At 41.8% G+C, this 19,718-nt stretch overlaps 3 protein-coding genes across 3 annotated transcripts in view; 2 read left to right on the top strand and 1 right to left on the bottom strand.

Annotated features, from left to right (window-relative positions):
- Positions 1 to 2,926, bottom strand: part of fhod3b (formin homology 2 domain containing 3b) — a 91,655-nt gene extending 88,729 nt beyond the window's left edge. Inside the window, exon 1 of the mRNA XM_080471271.1 lies at positions 2,446 to 2,926. Coding sequence (XP_080327397.1) covers positions 2,446 to 2,610 — 165 coding nt within the window. The 5' untranslated portion in view covers positions 2,611 to 2,926. The remainder of the gene's footprint in view (positions 1 to 2,445) is intronic.
- A 2,804-nt stretch (positions 2,927 to 5,730) lies between these two features.
- Positions 5,731 to 10,311, top strand: slc6a19b (solute carrier family 6 member 19b; the record flags this gene model as incomplete). Its single annotated transcript, XM_080471308.1, has 12 exons — positions 5,731 to 5,929; positions 7,310 to 7,450; positions 7,537 to 7,674; positions 7,758 to 7,939; positions 8,012 to 8,122; positions 8,387 to 8,499; positions 8,576 to 8,704; positions 8,785 to 8,941; positions 9,023 to 9,227; positions 9,521 to 9,680; positions 9,848 to 10,010; positions 10,114 to 10,311. 12 exons carry the CDS (start codon positions 5,731 to 5,733, stop codon positions 10,309 to 10,311), a joined length of 1,896 nt encoding a protein of 631 aa, XP_080327434.1.
- A 4,771-nt stretch (positions 10,312 to 15,082) lies between these two features.
- Positions 15,083 to 18,571, top strand: LOC308114434 (ferroportin; the record flags this gene model as incomplete). Its single annotated transcript, XM_080471307.1, has 7 exons — positions 15,083 to 15,346; positions 15,457 to 15,616; positions 15,932 to 16,047; positions 16,240 to 16,366; positions 16,487 to 16,741; positions 17,226 to 17,906; positions 18,312 to 18,571. 7 exons carry the CDS (start codon positions 15,083 to 15,085, stop codon positions 18,569 to 18,571), a joined length of 1,863 nt encoding a protein of 620 aa, XP_080327433.1.
- Between the last annotated feature and the right edge of the window lie 1,147 nt (positions 18,572 to 19,718).

The following is a 19,718-nucleotide window of genomic DNA, read 5'->3' as shown; positions in this document are numbered from 1 at the left end:
TAGTGGTCACAAAATTCAGTTTTGGAATGAATCCAGCTGATTTTGAACAGCGTGTACACTTCACCATCTGACAATGACAAAGCATTATCATTGTGAAAAAAAGCTGAGTCACACTTTCCCTCTACTGACGCAACAGAGAGGTTTCCTCCCAGAGAGGATGCTATAGCTCCACATCAGGTCCACTAAAGAAACGTCCAATTTTACGACAACATTTTCTGAATAATGAAAACTGGTGCTATAACACTGCAGCAGAGTTAAAGTTACATGGTGGTCTGACTTCTCCCAAAAGGCCAAAGGACAGAAAATTTACTTGGATATGAGTTTGCAAAAAATAAATAAATAAATCATTTATGAAGTGATTGTTTTTTTTGCTCCAAGAATGTGAACCCTGCAGATGGTACAGTAACAAAGACAACCTGCCACCCCAGGAAAATGCAGACACATACAGTAAATGTGCAAACCCCACACACATGTGCAGGTCTCCTCTCTTGAGACTGCAGACTGAAACTGACAGCAACAGCCCAGGAACAGCATATGCTTGTTGTTTTGACTCCCTCGACACCATGTGTTAGCAGTGTGCTATTTATATCAGCTTGTCCTGCAGCAAAGACACAGACGGGGTTCAAAGACAGCAGGTTTGTTGTTAAAGGCGTTCACGGGGTCACCTCCTAAAGTCGGGGTGGGTCGGGCCGCTCATACGCTTGAAGCTGGTGGCACAGTCTCATCATCTGCTCATATTTGTTTATATGAAGCACAGGAGGATTTACCTGAAGTCACTGCTGGCCGCTAATAACCAAATGGTTCGAGCGAGGCACCACAGGGACTACTACTGGTACTCCTTCTTTGTCTAGCTTGCGGTCTCGCTCGCCAACGGTTAAACGCAAACCAGTTGCCTGTGCAAAGTGCACCAGCTCTTTGTTTGTGTTTTTAATTAGGCCCGCTTCCCCCGCCTCTCTCCAACAGTGGAGCGCATCCCCGTCCCGTCCTGCCGGTCAGACTGAGTGGGCTGCAGAATGAGAGCCAGGCTTGTGGTGACCCACAGCATCCTGAGGCTCCCGTGACTTATCTTACAAAGCCCAATTCGAACAAGCTGGAGCGCCACTGATCTGACAGGATGAAGGAAGACCCAAATTAACTCTATTCACATGACTTCCGAACAGACTAAGATGAATGCTTCATAAAAAATATTAACCTCAGATGATACGGCGTCGTTGAGTTCGACTAAATTTAAAGGTCGGCAGACGCAGCTTTGTAATAATGTGTTTGGATGCACGTGGTTAAATCTGACAGGAGAAATGGCCGTCGCTCAAGAGATGTGGCTTCCAGGGGAGAAACATGGAGCAGTGCCTTTATATTATATTATTTGTCACTGGCTTTCATTGTTAAGGTGTAATTGTTTGTTTGCCCATAGAGAAACAGTCAATTAGTTTAGTCCCACAGGCCATGAGATTGTGGACCTTCGAATGTCAAACTCTGGGAACCAAAGCGTAACATTCACCTTAATGTACAGTGACATAATGAAACTGAACAAATGTTACAGTGTTTGGAACAATTTTTCTATACCAGGAATTCTGTTTTTGACTCAGGAAAGTCATGGTTTATCCCAAGTAGAAGTGATAAGATGCAAGCTAAGAGGCAGATGTGTGTAATTTGGATTAACTGTTGAGAACAGATGGTTGTAAGAACTGACCAACTGAGCATTTGACCTCATATACTCTGATTGTGAAGACTGTAGAAGAAACAGAGTTCAAAATATTCTCATTCATGACTAAACAAACAATATGCCCTCTCTTATCCACATAATTTTTCTTTTGGGGAACTGGCAACCTGGGTGTACTCTGCGTCAGTGCACTGTGATCCTAAGATGGATAAAATGGTATAACAGATGAATAGAAGATGGAAAGATGCATTATCAAGAAAAGTCAAATAAATATGACTTTCAGGATTCTGAATTAGCTCAATGTCAGCTAGGACATTCTCCAGTTTCCTCTTGATCCAAACAGTGTTAGTGCACAAGGTTAGTTGTTTTCATTTGGTTGACACACATGAAATAAAAGTCCTTTGAAAGGATCCACTTAAGTCTGGGTAATGATTGCCAAGAAAATCGGGCAGAACTGAGAGTGGCTTGGTGTTGTCGTTCACGTAAACATTAACTGCCCCCCTCAGTCCAATAATGTGATCACTCCAGTATCTCCTAAAGACAACACAAAGTGGTATTAGGCCAGTCATGCAGACAGACTGCAGCATGCAACAACACGTTCAAGCTCCATCAGCATCCCATCAGCAAACTGCTCCAAACCTCATTGGTCCATTAGATTTGTTTGGTGGTAACCTAATCAACGCATTATTAATTTAAGTGTGGGTGTTAACTTTTTTTTTTTTTTTAACCTCATAGAAACATTAATAACACCAACACAACAAAGACATAAAGAGTGCGCAGCATACCTTCTGTGGGGCTTTCAGCAGTCTGTGGACTCCAGCAATCTGATTGATCAGAGGAATATCCTCCCTGAAGGTGTACAGAGGTGGTCTGGTGGGCTCGGGGAAATTGGTGCTGTTGAACGGATCAGTGTCATCTAAGAACTGCACCCTGCATATGAACGTGGCCATGGCGCATCCATGCACAGCGACTGTCAGACCATCAGAGTCGTGGATGCGTCAGTGGAGCCGCTGACAGACGCGCGGCCCCCTCGGGCAGCAACCGGCAAGTCTTCTGCAGTAGCGCAAATCCTGCAGCCTGTTATCCTTGGACCTCTTCCATTAGTCTCAGGCGGCGACGCGGATGGGTCGGGACACGGTGCGCACAACAGTCCTGAAAGTGTGGATCCGGATTCGTGCGCAGAGAGACGCGGTCAAGTCAGAAGCGCGCAGGAGACGAGCCTGAATCCAAGGGCATTGCGCATCGGACTGCTCCACTTTGGCTCCTGGTCTGAGGCAGAGATGAAGAGGCTCCCTCCTCATGCATTAACCCTGCCAGGGGACACCGCAGCCAGACCTGCTCCGTCCGACAAGCTCAGATTACAGACGCAACAGTGACCTCCAGTGGAGGAAAAGAGACGCACCACCAAAACATTCTGGTGCAGTGGGCATTCATCCTTTCATCCATCTTCCAGTGCAGCGATTGCAAACCACTGTTTTACCATCGTAAACCGAGGCAACCCCATCACACCCTATACCATTTAAATAAAAAGTTGAAGGAACTTCATAGTATCCATCCATCTTCTATAGCGGTTCGTGGGGCCGGATACACTCTGGACAGGTCACCAGTCCATCACAGGGCCAACAAACCGAGACAAACAACCACATTCACTCACATTCACATCTGGGGGCAATTTAGGGTCACCATTAACCTCACATGCATGTTTATGGACTGCGGGAGGAAACTGGAGTACGCGGAGGAAACCCACACAAACATGCAAACTCCGCACAGAAAGGCTCAGCCAGGATTTGAGCCAAGACCTTATCGCTGTGAGGCAGTGGACTGGAGCCAGTTCAGATTGTAGAGTTTTCAAACTTTCATTCACCAAACTTTCATTTCATTAAGCTCTAATAGTGTCCATTGTTTCTATGACAGCACACGGTAAAAGGATTTGACTTATAAAGCTCTTTTCCACAGCTTGAACAGTCCCCAAAGTGCTTTACATTATTAATGACTTTCATCCATTCACACGCACGTTCACACACCAATGGAGGCGGCTGCCATGCAAGGTGCTCAGTCCATCCATTGGGAGCAGTTTGGGGTTCAGTGTCTTGGATGACGGCAGAATACTTGTCCATCACAGGGCAAAAAAGAAACAGACATTTAAAGACTTCAAATTATCCTTACATGCAACTTCACACAGATAGGCCCTCCAATCCCAGACTGAAGTCAGAATCTTTCACTGTGAGGCAAGATGGATACCAATAATACATCACTGAAGTTTATGTTGCATAAACTATGAAATTATGGCATGACAATCAGTAGAGACACTGAATTATGGAGGCAGCCATTTTAACTGTTCAGGTCATGTCATACGACTCCCATCTAACAATCTCTCACTTATTTTTCAGTCAGCGTTGCATTTCCAACTTCTTAATCCCCCCGATAATGGTGTATCACTCTTAAGAAAATGGATGAACTTTGAAATTCAAGCATCTGGCCAGAGAAGTAGAACAACATGCCTGTCAGTCTTAAGAAATAAGGTGACCCGGGCCCACACTCACGCTGTGAAGGTGGCAGAGATCATATAGCAGAAATTATGTCACAATGACAATGGCAATGACACAATGTCTTGCCACTGATTCTTAGAAAATTGTTGTTGAAACAAACAAAAAATCCCCCACAGAAAGAAAGAAGCACCTGGCAGGTGAAAAGTAAACTGTGACACATATTCTTCTTGAGAGAATAGAGAAGCACATCTTTACCTGCTTAGGTGTCATGTTTCTTACTTTCAACTAAAAGAGAAGGACAATAAAATACACCACAAAGTCAATCCTGTCAAGTACTTACATGGAGAGATTAAAAGAACTAGCCTGAGTATCAGTACCTCTGGAGTTTAGGGATCCCTGGTATTCTCCATCCCCTCAAAAATGTCTATATATACATGCATATACACATATTCCAAAAAGAGAGAGCGAAAATGAGGCACAAGAGAGTCTTTAAAAAGGACAAAGAAGTGTGAGAGCACTGAAATAAGACATGAAATGATCATTAAAGTGATGCAATGCAGACATGCAACATAACCAAAATAGGATGTAAAATGACCGCAGCGAGAGAGGGAAAGGCAAGCAATGGACAAAAACGGAGACAAAAAAGACAAAATGAACTGAAACACAAAACCACAGTTGGGGCCATGGAAAGACACCGAGGAGCTATAAAGTCACCCAAAGGAGAAAATAAAACAACTGAGGGAAAAAAAGAGGCAAAGTTACCAATAAAATCACCACAGAAAGTATAAAAAGGTATGCAAAGTGATGCAATATACAGAAATGGAGAGACAAAACAATAACGGATGGATGGATGGATGGATGGATGGATGGATGGATGGATGGATGGATGGATGGATGGATGGATGGATGGATGGAGCTCTGCTGAGTAATAGTGACTGGCAGTAAGAGTAAAATCTGACACTTTAAGTTTGTAAAAACGTCTAACGAACATAATTCATGAGTGTTTCAACACATCGGCATCACATTTATCTTCAATAATGTAAACCAGCCTAAAATAAACACTACATAAAAGGCCTTGATTTTTATTTCCTTTTAATCCATCATTGCCGCTTTATGACTTTATACGGAGATTTTCATTGCCGCTTCAAACTCCAAGTTATGATTACTGAGATGAACCCAGAAGTCGTTACAGATTGTCATAAATACTTCAGAGTAGATATACATGTGTCAGGTTTACTGATGGAGCAGCCCGAGGTTTAATACTCTGGCTTTACTACACAGAGTAACGCTTGACGTAAACCTTTACAGTGGACCAACGTACATTCAATGAAAGGTATAAAACTTGTGACTTTTGTGTATTGACTCCTCTCCATCAGATAAGACTCCAGTTAAACGCCATGGCTGTTCTTGCCAGGCCTCGGCATCCCAAGACCGCACACCTCCAGCTCAGTGACACCACAGACTAGTCAATCTATTACAGACGCCCGGTACAAAAACCTCACAGCGTGAGCCACAACTGACATTCCCCGGGCTGTACAGTGCGCTACTGTTTCACTACAATCCCACACTGTTTGACGGATCATGAAGCTGAGGTTCCCCAACCCGGGCCTGGAGGACAGGATATTGTCCCATCAGCAGCTGGGCAAGCTGGAGGAGGAGGAGGCCGCAGATAGACCGAAATGGGACAACAAGGCCCAGTACATGCTGACCTGTGTGGGCTTCTGCGTGGGACTGGGAAACGTCTGGCGCTTTCCTTATCTGTGTCAGAGTCACGGAGGAGGCAAGTGATTCCTTTGTGGTTGACCGATTGTCAGTAAATAGCTTAAAAAATAAAATAAAAAACTATTTGTAGACAGATGGTTAGATTTTGTCATCTGAATGACCGAGGAACAAAGTTCAAGGCCCTCATGAGTGGTGATTTGAATTATGGAGACAAGCGGTAGCGTTAACCTCTTCACTTTAAGTTGAGTTTAGTTTAATTAATTCATTTAAAAAAAATAATAAATAAATCTAAACATTTCAATACAATACAGAAGAAAAGTTCAATTTCCTAAACGAATGGGAGCAGAAAGAAGATTAACTTATATACCTTAGATACTCCGCCCCTTTATCTCAAATAATAACTTTCCATTGAAAACTAAAACCAAACAGCAAATATCAAACAAATAAAATGACTATGAAGTCCAAGACGCCTACATAGTGAAAGTGGTTTCATATCACAGTTATATTTAAAAAAAAAGCTTTGATTCTCCTGAGTCATTTCTTTGCATTGTCATGTCATGTCCATTAATAACCTTGTTGGAATCACTTTTTTAAAGAATCTCTTGAGCCTTTATTTAGATTGTTCGATTACTGAACCTCTTTTCGCTGAAATGCAACGTTCCAATATTTTGGTCCTATAATCTACATTTATAATCGACACCTATACTCTATACTTACTTAAAGCTATATTCACAGAAAGAATGAAGTAACTAATCATGATATGCAAACATTGTGTTTCTTGGCCATTTTTTACTTATTTAAATCCATAATAACTTAATCAGATCAGTAACCTATTTTAGATTACAAATGTTTTAATCTATGTGTCACAGATTATCGCTGTGATAACTTTTCTTTGCCCATTTTTTGAGTTTGAGGTAATAAAAGAAGCTTGTCCAACAAAGGCAGACGAAAGGAAAAAAGGACTAATTATGCTATAATTTTTATTTTTTGTACTTTAAACTCCACAATCTTCCCTTTAGAGGCAGATGTGTTGTGAGGAAGCTCATATGATGAAATGGATTAAATGCATATTGACCCGACAGAATGCCAGCGAGATGGAAATAAGAGTAAACGGTGGTGAATACCAAATTAAAAAGGCCCTAAAACACTGAAAGCAGTCATAACGAGACAGAGAACAAAATATTGCCTCAGGTCCTGGTTGGGCAGTAATAATTAAAAGCAGGTGGAATTACACTTTAGGCTCAAAAACGTGGCTTATAGAGACGTGGAAAGATAAGACACGTGGAAATTCTTGTAAAATGCTTTGTGCAGAGGCTTGCTTTGTAAAATCAATCTCATATATCGTCTGATGTATCTCTCCTTGTCCTCACGTGTGACCTAAGTGATCAACAATATCCTCACAGTGGCGTCATAAATGTTTCTGCGGTTTTTCCATCAGGTGCATTTATGATCCCATTTCTGATCCTGCTGGTTCTTGAAGGAATCCCTCTTCTATATCTGGAGTTTGCCATTGGTCAGCGTTTAAGAAGCGGCAGCTTGCGCATGTGGTCTTCTATTAATCCCTGTTTGGTCGGGATCGGTAAGCAGTTAGTTTGCAGAATATCTAACTAAAAGTTGCCCAAAAGGAAAAACAAAAAAAAAACATTTATAAAACTGTCATGGCAGGTATTGCATCCATGTTCGTATCTCTGACGATCAGCCTCTATTACAACACCATCATCGCCTGGATCATGTGGTACTTCTTCAACTCCTTCAAGGAGCCGCTGCCTTGGAGCAAATGTCCCATGAATGCCAACTTATCAGGTAGAGACCGCGTTATATCACCGCAGGATGTTAAATGATGCGGGGAACTCATATCTCCAGTGACACACTATAAATTCCGTCAGGATTTATCTCGGAGTGTGAGAGGAGCTCCCCCGTGGATTACTTCTGGTACCGCGAGACCCTGAACATGACTCCGACCATTGAAGAGGACGGCGGGCTGCAGTGGTGGCTGCTGTTATGTCATATATGTGCGTGGTCTGTTCTCTATATCTGCACCATCCGTGGGATTGAGACCACGGGGAAGGTACAGCGCTGTCCGCCACCGTTCCAGGTGTATTCATCAGTTCATTTAAACAGTTAATTTTCTTCCCCCAAGGCTGTGTATGTGACTGCAACCCTTCCCTACGTGGTGCTCACAATATTTCTGATCAGAGGATTGACCCTGAAGGGCTCAATCGATGGGATAAAGTTTCTCTTCACGCCGAACGTAAGCTGCATTGCACTTTGTTTTTTTTAACGTTCATTGATCACTCTGGATTGACAAATAATTGTATTAACTGCAACCTATATTAATAATAATTATAATAATAACTCAAGATCGCCTCACAAAAGTTACTAATTCTACATAAAGCAATACAAAACAGAATAAAACAAAAGGTAGTATAATTAAAAAAGCTCATAAAACCCATGCGATCCTGCCGTTGTAGTCGTTGATCTTGTTTCACTGACTATCTGCTCATTCTTTTTCCAGTTAGTGGAGCTGGCCAATCCAAAAACATGGCTGGATGCTGGCGCACAAGTTTTCTATTCCTTCTCTCTGGCTGTTGGCGGCCTCATTTCGTTCTCCAGCTACAACTCTGTACAGTAAGTTGGGTCTTGTACATTTTTTCCATCGTAAAAACCAACAACAAATTACATCTATCCATCTTCTGTCCTTCAGTAATAACTGTGAACAGGATGCAGTGATCATCTCCGTCATCAATGGCATCACGTCCGTGTATTCCGCCACAGTCATTTATACCATCATTGGCTTCCGAGCAACACAGAGATTTGACAACTGTGTTTCTGGGTATCCTTTTATATTCATTACATCACATGATGTTCTACTTAAGAAACACATTCTTCTTAACAACTAACTTCTGGTTCTAGAAACATCCTGGCATTACTGAATACATTTGACCTTCCTGAGGGCAACGTCACCGACAGCAACTATGAGCAGGTCCTTCGACATCTTAACGAAACGCACCCGGATGTTATTCCACAGCTGGATCTGAAAGCCTGCGACTTGGAGACGTTCCTCAATGAGGTACGATTGCAGTAGAAATACACAGGCAAAATGTGTATGGTCACACTTCAATGAGTATCCCAGCGCTCTGCTTGGTTCTAGGGGGTCGAAGGAACTGGTTTAGCCTTCATCGTGTTCACTGAGGCCATCACCAAGATGCCCCTCTCTCCACTGTGGTCGGTGCTTTTCTTCGTCATGCTCTTCTGCCTCGGCCTGTCGTCGATGTTTGGAAACATCGAAGGGGTTCTGGTGCCACTGCAAGAGCTCAAGGTTTTTTCTAAGATCTGGCCAAAAGAAGTGACCAGTGGTAACTTTACATGAACATTACATCCACGAATCGAACACCTCAAAGCTTTTGAGCTTGTTATTGGGCTTGTTCTAAATAATCTTAAAAGCACTGCGATCCAGTTTGTTGCCACAGAAATAAAGCAAAACACCAGTTATAGCAAAAGCAAAACCAGGAAATAAGCACCAGCAATATTCTGGTTACCTGCTTGCTTCCTTAAAGTCCACCACTGCACCTTTACATGTTTGAAAATATATGCCGTATTCTCCAATCTTACATTTGTATTTTCATGTAAATTCTTTGCTTTTCTTCAGCGGTCGCATGCGTCTTCTGCTGCCTGGTGGGTCTGCTCTTTCTGCAGGGTTCAGGAAACTACTGGCTTTCACTGTTTGACACCTTCGGCGGCTCCATCCCCCTGCTGGTCATCGCATTCTGTGAGATGTTCTCAATCGTATACATATATGGGATTGACAGGTGATAAGACAGAAGAAAAAAAAAATGCTTATATGCTCAGTTCCTACACAGACAAGTTGTCGTGATTCATGAAAAAGCAGGATTTTTCTGGGTCACACGTCACACTTCTATGCGGTGCTCGGTTATTTTGTCCTCACGACAACACGCCGTGTTTGCTGCCCTTCTAGATTCAATGACGACATAAAGTTCATGATTGGACACAAACCCAACTTTTTCTGGCAAGCGTCGTGGAGAGTCATCAGCCCGCTCATCATGCTTTTCATTCTGATTTTATACTTCATCAACCAAGTTTCCGAAGAGCTCCTCTACAAAGCCTGGGACCCTAACTCAGTAAATATGCACTTAAAACGCCCTATATTGATCTTTACAAGGACACCAATCATGACAAACTATACCGCAGCAATTTTATCTTGTTCCCTCTCTTTATCTGCAGGACAAATTCCCAACACTTGAAGAAAAGTTGTATCCAGTTTGGGTCAATGTGGTCATCTTTATACTGGCTGGAGTACCGACCATTGCGGTGCCACTTGTTGCTGTCTGGAAATGTGTACGGAGGAAGAGGGGGGATAAACCACATGACTTTGCCATGTCACAGCAAGATCGAACAGTTAATGTGGCCCAAAAATCCTAAAATTTGTAGAACCAGTATTTGATACCATTAAAGTTTTTGTTTTCTGAACACATTTTATTGTTTTTATGCACACAGAAAATACAACACACAAAGACAAAGCCCCCTACTCGAACCCATCACACAGCAAGTTATCCATTTAAACAAGAAGAAATGCAAAATATAGTCCAATTGACCAGAATAGTAATGATAATGAAAAAATTATAAAACTAGATTTGGTGAAAAATACAAAGGGTTTAAATTTTTTTTTACATTTGTAGTTTGTCTCCAATCATGAGTAAAGTGCAACCAGTCAGTTAAACTGAGTTTGAGAGTTACAGGCGGAGATTTTATTCCATTCAGGAAACTGTCTGCCTCTCAATAGCTGATTTCTCAGATCTGCAGGTATATAATTCAGGAAAGGTGTCCAAACTGTTAACAAATAACCCTTTAACACAGCTTGTTTCCATGAAAGTTTAAATGTGCTTAAGTTGCAAGTTTGAACTTTGAAACTCGATCTGCCTTTTCCCCCATTTGCATTTGTGAGGCCATGCCTTACTCCAAAACAATGAATCACTAGAGAACAGTTAGAAAGCTAACTGTTTCTATGATCACCCTGTTCCTTATGTTCCCCTCACAGCAGATGATCTACCAGCATTAACATATTTGCCAATCAGTGATGCAGCTTTCTTCAGGACTCCACCTTTAGCACTCAATAGAAAAAAATGACATCCACGGAGGAACGCCACCAGCAATCCGACCTCAAACAGCATAATTAAGTGGACGCCTCTCTGACTGACTCCATCAAATATGAAAAACGCCCTTTTTCACATTCACGTGTTTAATAGGCACGATTATGTGGTGACGGTGGTGTATTCATAATAATGTGGGATGTGTGGGGACTTGTGTTTGTAGGATAACATCAATCAAAATGCACATTAGCTAACTGAAATTCTGCTTTTTTTTCTTTCTTTTTTTTGGTGTGTCTTTCAACTCTTGACTGAGTATGTGTTCATGTTTGTGTTTACGTTTCCTAAAATATTAAAATTAAAAATGGAAAATTAACCCTTAAGAAACTAAACTCATGTCTTTGACATGGTAAATAATGATTGATACAGTAGACATGACAATGATCTGAAATGTTGGAAATATTATATGGAAATATTTGAAATTACATAAACTGAAAACTACCATCCCGTTTTTTTACTTATTCTATTTTCTTTTCTTTCTCTGAAGCTCTTTCCCACTCTTTCACATGTGTTATGCTTCGCTGGCAGATGCTTGGGAAACTAATGGGAACAAAAATATTGCATAACCTCAAGAAAAAGCCCAACATTTCATGTGCTACAGGCTTGTAACCATCTAGAGGGCGATATGGACACGTGATGGCTGCGTCACCATGAATCCTCGAGGGTTGAATAAGGTTTCACTTATCTCAGGGAACAGGTTGACCCCTCAGTGGGTCATTTGGTTTGCGCTTTAACAGATTCTCTCTGAGGCTGGGAGGAGGCGCTGCTCAGTCATGTGTAGACTTGTTTGTCCAGATGGTGTCACTGTTGTGATGCATCGACTGATGCTTTTAGGATGCGAGTGGGTAAAGTATTAAATGCAAAGCAGATGCATGTTTCAACTTTTTGTATTTGCCTCTAGATCATGAATTTACTGAAACTCCTCCACTGTTTTTTTTTACTGAACATCACAACGTGCCTATTAACCGTAATCAATATCCAAACTGCACAGTTTACACGGCTTCAGGAGGAGCCAACAAGAAGCCGATAAATCAAACGTTGCTGCTTCTATTTCTGATAAACAAACATGCAGCAGGGCATCAAGCCTCCCTCGTAACTCAGACTGAATGGATGAAGAAGTTAAACAAACATTCATACTGATTTATCCCAAAATCCCAAGAGGTGAACAAATTATGGTCATATAAGCTAAAAGTTCTGAAGTTCTGAACGTTTTCTTCAAAATGACTAAAACTAAGTTAAAAAATGAAGGTAAGCAGCGTGTGACAAGTCCACCATGGTTAAGATTTGCTTTACAGCAGTCCTTCATATAATGTCAAGGGAAGAACTGGCTTACTGTATGTTTGCTGTTCTTAAACTAGAATAGGAAAAACAGTCGAACTTCCCTAATACCAGAAGTATATCTCGAACAACAACTCGGTTTGTACAACTTCAACTGTCCATTCGATACAGCTGAACCAAACCTCATTGTGTTCACACTTTAATACATTTTCTATATAAATAAATCATTTGGCAAAAACAGTTTTGTGTCTAATTCATAAAAATATTATCATTATCATATTTAGTAATGAACCCACTCATATATAATGCAAACCCATGTATAATATACAGGTGAATCTAAAAATGTGAAAGTCAAGTACTTTTAAAAATAGTCATTTTAAAACGGCATCTGGTTCTAACTACTTACACTTAAAAAAATAAAAAAAAGTACTATTTTGAAATATAAATGATTGACTTACAAAGGTCAAGTTAATCCAAAACAAATGGCTGAAGTATTTCTAAATGTACGTTATGTACGTTTCACAGTTTGATATAACCTCTCATAGGACACTCATTGCAATCCTGTGATTGAAAGAGATTAAAAGGTTAAAGGTTCATTAAAGGTTCATTAGGATTAAAGTGACTCACAATAAGTATTTGTACCTTAAATATTCTCAACATTACAAACATTTCTCTACATTTCATTATCTCCTATTTATTGTGTCTCTTTAAAAAGTTACTTAACTCAAAGCAAAGGGCCTCAATATTAGTTATACTCATGACTGTTATGATAATGATGATGATGATGATGATGATGATGATGTCACATTTATTAGCTTGAAAGGAACATTTAAACATTGACACATATATCAAATATGATCAGTTGGAGTAAACCTTTTTTTAATGCTTTTCATGGTGTTTTAACTCCTCGAGCTGCACCTCTTTATGTAGACCCAGGTTACATAAGACTTTTCACACTATTGTTTTGATTTCATTAAATCTCTCACAAAGCGACAACATTAATTTTCAGCCTCATTAACCGCAAAAGTGGTCTGATGTACAAAAAACTATTTAGATTTTTTGTTTTATATTCATATGCTCACGCCTGTCCTTCCTATTGTCTTCCTCCTCTGGTGGATCTAGAGAAAAAATATATTTAAAAAAGGACACAATCACAACATCTGGTTATTATATAGGTATTGCACACGTCCTACTTCATTTTGCAGCTGAAATTAAAAATAAATGACTTTATCATGAGCATTTACATGTAGGGTGTCACAGCTGTGATTTCTTTCTAAATGAACACAAATCACTTCTGTCTTAATTTACAATAGTGAATCTACACTTATAGCCTGGTGTAATAAATGCAAGACAGATTTTCAAAAGGCCGGTATTGAACATCACATTTGTGGTTATATGATTTGAAAAAAAAAAAAAAGAAAAAATCAATTTCCTGTGTTGATGATTTGAATAGTAGAAGATGAGCATGAGAGATTACTTGTCTGCAAGGTTTGAGATAAGCACATTATTAGTTCCCACACCCCCGAACAAACAACTATTTGTACTAAAATTATAAAAACAAGCAAAGCCATATGAGCTTATCTTTGTAGTAGTGCTGAATTTACATGTTCACAGCTAACATACACATATTTATTAACGTTAAAAAAATGACCTAAATATCTTTCTTTGCTGTCCGTTCCTCCTTTCAGCTCAACCTGAGAACACTGATGTAATGTTGCATGGTGTGTCTTCATCTGGACTTTTTGCACATCAGGAGTGCGTGTGGGTGTACCAGAGTAACGGCGCATGCTTGTGCTCGCTGACCATGTGCATGTGTGTATTTTGAGTCATACGCGGTGGCCCTTTTTTTTTGTGGTGTGGGTGGACGGTGATATTGTCCCTGAAGGGTCACGTGCTGTGGAATATGCTGGCTGCCTTTGTTGTCTCTCTCTGCCTGTTCTGCTTTTCTGGCACTTTCATACAATGGCGCACTTGAACACTGCGATGTTATTAAGCCATTCAAAACTACTACAGCTTGAATTCCAGCTCTCCGGAAAGACTAGCATCCCGATGTAGGATACATGGCAGAAGATACACCATCGAGGAACAACAGCAAGGACCGAGTGCAGCATTGGAACAAAGGTGACATTTGACCCTGCTTTGACTCATGAGCACAATCATTACTGACAACCAAAGACTGCATTCATGCAAGGTAAAACGATTACTGTATTTTCACTAGTGCCAAATTTAAAGACATGGCAAAGTATAGCTTCTTTACCACAATGATAAAGCTAAACATTGTTAGTTACTCGTGTACATTTTGTGAAGGTGGTTAGAGAGTTTAGATGAGATACACTAAAAAATATGCTTAAAAGAGATTTCGCCGTTTGTTTGTTTGCTTCAAACAGCCTCCGTATTCCTGATGTTGGTAAACGTTTTTGGATGGATGACAGAAAGAATTAAGTATTTAATTAGTTTTAAAATTGCCACACGTTGATTGTTCCTTTCCTATAATTGCTTTCCAGGACTATAATAAGTCAGTCACCGTTAATTGTACGAGTGGTGTGTGTGGCTCATAAACAGTCGTTCAGTGTGAAAAATTGATTTAAACTTTTTATAAATCCTTTACCAACACCAGAAAACACTATTAAATGAAAGCTTAAAGACTACTTGACTCCAACAAAGTTTGATTTTATTCTAAAGCATCAGAGGCAATTACCCAAATTGAATATGTGGCGAGTTTAAAAGTTGTATTTGTTTCTGTTTAACCTTCCCTCCCTCTCCAGGCAATGTCTCAGCGAGCAGATGCTTCCCAGTGTGGTGGAGTCGTGGTCGAGTTCGAGTCGGATGACGTCAGGGAAGCCAGAGCTAAGAAAGCCATGAGTATACCAGGTGAACTTGACATTAACTCTCCCTACAATCTGTGCAACGAGTTTTCAGTTAATTTAATGTTGCTTTTACCAAACTCATGTGTTCACTTGCAAGGTTCAGCTCTAATCTACCTCAAGGGTCCCAAGTTTCTGATCTATGTCAGTGGAGCGCTGTCAATGTGGGTAAGAATCAAACCTGACTAGCAATATCTAGTTAAGATAGTCGAACTACTGACGAGCACACTGGCCAGAAGTCACAAACCGACTCACAGTGACGACTCTGTGTTTAACAGGGCGACCGCATGTGGCATTTTGCAATCTCTGTGTTCCTGATCGAGCTGTACGGCCGGAACCTACTGTTGACTGCCGTGTTTGGACTGGTCGTGGCCGGGTCGGTGCTCCTGCTTGGCGCTTTGATTGGAGACTGGGTTGATCGCAATCCCAGGAATAAAGGTACGCGCAACAATTTTTTCACATTTCAACAAGCAGTATATGTGACAGAAGAGTGATAGAGATCAGTGGATTTCAATCTTGGGCCAAGAAATTTGCTGGTTTCCTATATCCCACTAGGTGGCGAATTCCTTTTACTCGGTGTCTCAAGGGTAAATCAGTCCCTGATTTGATAGCTAGACTCAACCAGCAGGACTCAAGGCACAAGGTTCACAGCCACTGACTCATATCCGTCGAGGCTCCAATTCAATTTGCAGAAAATATATCCATGTATGTCTGAAACTCTAAAAACTTCTTTTCTCTGTCTCCCCGTTTTAGTTGCACATGCGTCTCTTTTCATTCAGAACATCTCGGTGACAGTGTGTAGCATCGTGCTCATGTTGGTCTTCTCGTATAAGCAAAAGATTGAACAGATCTGGGACGGATGGCTCACTGTGAGTAGATGCGTTTTGCTAAGACAACGTTCACACGTCACGACTTTGTAGCAGATTGACGACTGTGATTCTTGCCCAGAAGAGTTATCGCTGTTATTCCCTCTGTCCTGTGCCCGTGTTTGTCTCTGCTTCTGAGCTTGTGGCTACTCTGTGCTGTCATAGTAACATGTTGCATCGCAAAACTCACACAAGGTGGTTTGTTATACGGTGGTGATCATCCTGGCAGATGTGGCAAACCTCGCAAGCACAGCGCTGACCATTGCCATTCAGAGGGATTGGATAGTGGTTATCACAGGCTACAACCGCGGTCATCTCGCTGGTGAGAACGGTCGCTCTCTCTTAATGCACAAATTTAAAATGGTACTGACCTCTCTCTAATGCTCCCAAGTGGTTCCGTCGGAGGCACATTAAACTCTTGTATGTTTGATCCTGACAAAAGGAATGAATGCGACCATGAGGCGGATAGATCAGGTGACTAACATCCTGGCCCCACTAGCAGTGGGACAGGTCATGACCCTGGCCTCCAACGTGGTGGGCTGTGGCTTCATCCTGGGCTGGAACCTTGTGTCTCTCATTGTGGAGTTCTTCTTCCTGTCACGGGTGTACCGCATCGTCCCTGCTCTTTCAGTCAAGCCACCGATGGCGGAGGTGGATCAGGAGTTCCTGCCAAGCATAGAAAGGAGAGGGTCACAAGGTAGGACGCGATCCCTCACTGATGGATTTTAATAATGAGTGTTTAAAATAAGCAATCTGGAGATGATATATATAAAATTTAGAAGTAGATAATCAAGCAGATATACCAAAATCAGTGTTATAATACTCACTGAATACACTGAACATATGAGAAAAAAAATCTCATTAAATTCAGTAGCAATGATCTTTAATAATTATAAAACTATGAAAACAGCACATCTAAGTCTCATCAATGGACGGAAATAGTTTTATGAGTCAATTGTTAAGTGCTTTGCTTTTGTTAAATATGAGTGCTTTAAGTTGATTATTTACAATAAATGATCAAGCTTTAGGGTTTCACTGAGGTGTCTTTTTTTTGTTAATGAAAACACAATCTTCAGTTTGTATAAAGTATAAAAAGGAATTTCAGCTCGTGGAGGCCTGAGTAACAGACCCTTAAATTTAATGAAGAAGAAGTGCTGGATGACATTTCTCTGTCTCATTAGGAGAAGGCAGCTTTGCACGGCCTCAGTCTCTGACAGAAGGAAACTGCAACTCCGGAGTGCACCTGAAAGAAATCACCAACCTGCCCCTGTGTTTCCGGAGGTTCCGCTGGCTGGTTAGCACCTGTAAAGACGGCTGGAGGGCCTACTACCGCCAGCCTGTCTTCCTGGCAGGAATGGGACTGGCCTTCCTGTACACCACGGTCCTGGGATTCGACTGCATCACCACCGGCTACGCCTACACGCAGGGCATCAGCGGATCTCTCCTCAGCCTGCTGATGGGCGTGTCGGCTATAGCGGGGCTGATGGGCACCGTCATGTTCACCCGACTCAGGAAGACCTACGGCCTGGTGAACACGGGCATCATCTCAAGCTGCATCCACCTGGGCTGCTTGCTGCTGTGCGTGTGCTCCGTGTTTGCCCCGGGCAGCCCGATGGATCTCAGCTTGCTGATGCCCTACATTACCTCCAATTCCTCCGTGGAGCTCGGTTTTATGGCCAGCCAAAGGCAAAAACACACTTTCCCTCTGACGGGTGGCAGCAATCAGCCGCTGCTCCCCGACCGCTCCTCCATACACTGGACCAACAACACTGTACTGTTCGACAACGTGCCGTCTGGCACCGCGCCAGAGTCTTACATCTCCATTATTTTGCTGTTCTTGGGCGTCATCACGGCACGCATCGGTGAGTAGAGGGGCACGCAAAGCCTGCATGCATTCAATGGCCTCTCAAAACCAATCATCCATACGTTGGCATATGATGCATAGCATACTGTGAGCTGTAGAGCTCGACTGCACACACTGATACCAATAACAATTTATTATGAATATGTTGCCATTTATCATCGACAAAGTCATATTGACACTGTGAAGCATGAAAGCAACATGATGACTCTCCACAGGGCACCATTATACACCCTGAAATGTTCCGCTTTGTAAATACAATGTTCTGATTTCTGTGTCCGACCTCAACAAAAGGCCTAATCAGGATCCATTGAACCTTTTCCATTAATTCTAGCTTTGTGTACAAGAGCTGAAAAATACCATGCCGCTTTAAGTGATGACTTATGTGATGGTATCTCTGTTTCAGGTCTGTGGTCCTTCGACTTGACTGTGACTCAGCTTCTCCAGGAGAACATCTGTGAGTCCGAGAGAGGAGTGGTCAACGGGGTGCAGAGCTCCATGAATTACCTGATGGACCTGCTTCACTTCATCATGGTGATCTCCGCGCCGCAGCCACACCACTTTGGCATCCTAGTCATCATCTCCGTGTTGTTCATCACCACTGGGCACACTATGTACTTCCTGTACGCACACAAAGCCAAGAGAAAAAGCCAGCTCAACACATAAGGAGGACGCGCGGCACCAGAGATGAGCCTTAACGGCACAGAGTCCACTCTGCTCCTGTGAGATGAACGTCTCCCTCCTGTTCCTTCAGCTATAACAGTGTAACACTCTTCTCCTGACTTAGCCATCCATTTCGGCGCCACACACAGCAAGAGCCTGCGCCACCTCCGCTCCCTCTCTTCAGCTGAAGTAGAGTGGGAGACAAGCTCTGCGTTCATGTATTCATCAAGGCAACTGCAGTAAATGTTGCAGCGACGCTTCTGGGGAGGATAAGTCCCTCTCTAATGTAATACAGAACACAACACCGATGGCTAAGGCGCATGCCTCTGTAAACTCTGCAGAATCACAAACAAGCCTGCGTGCTTGCATAGCTGTTTGGATGGGAGGGCGGATGAATGGATGGGATTTTCTAACCTTCTCTCAGTAAAGAACTGATGTTGTGAGAGAAAACCGTGCAGTGATGCACGAAAATACAGAGACGAACCAGTACTTTCACAAGTGGCATTGATGTTACTGATCCGTCCACTTGGAAATATTCCAGGATGTCCAGAAAGGAGAATAAAGGGAAGTTCATGTGAGATTGTTTAACATGCATAACATGAGAGGCAAACACCCTTTTGATGGACAGAAGTGAAAGTATTTCCTTCCCCTGGTTTGTTTCTCTGTGGATGAATCAAGCAAACATTCAAGATTTTTTTTTTGGAGCATGTAAATCTGGTTCATGGACACAAACACGATCATCACTATTTCATGTGCTCGAGTCAAACCTAAATACAACCTATTTTATTCTTATCGCTTGTGTATTTACAAAAATAAGACATTTCCCCGCCCAAAAAAATTCCCTTCCCATTTAAAGAGTGATAGTAATAGTTTTATAGAAATCAAAGAGAAACTCTTCAACCACTCTTGATTTTGTGACATGTTTGAAACCACTGTTGATCAATATCATTTGAAGTACTGTTCTACACTTTGCCTCGCTCTTTTGTACTTCTGATGAATCAAACATTACCTCACCTCAGTTTAAAACAAGAACACAGCTTGAAGATTATCCTCATCTATTGCATGTTTTCATATCTCATACATGTGCAGTGGAAATACCATTAAAGTTGAAACCTTTGTCATACCACCACCATCACATCTCAATATATTT

This window comes from Lipophrys pholis (assembly GCF_963383615.2).
Source record: "Lipophrys pholis genome assembly, chromosome: 9".
In the NCBI taxonomy this organism is placed as follows: Eukaryota; Metazoa; Chordata; class Actinopteri; order Blenniiformes; family Blenniidae; genus Lipophrys; species Lipophrys pholis.
This window is presented reverse-complemented; position numbering and strand designations above follow the sequence as displayed.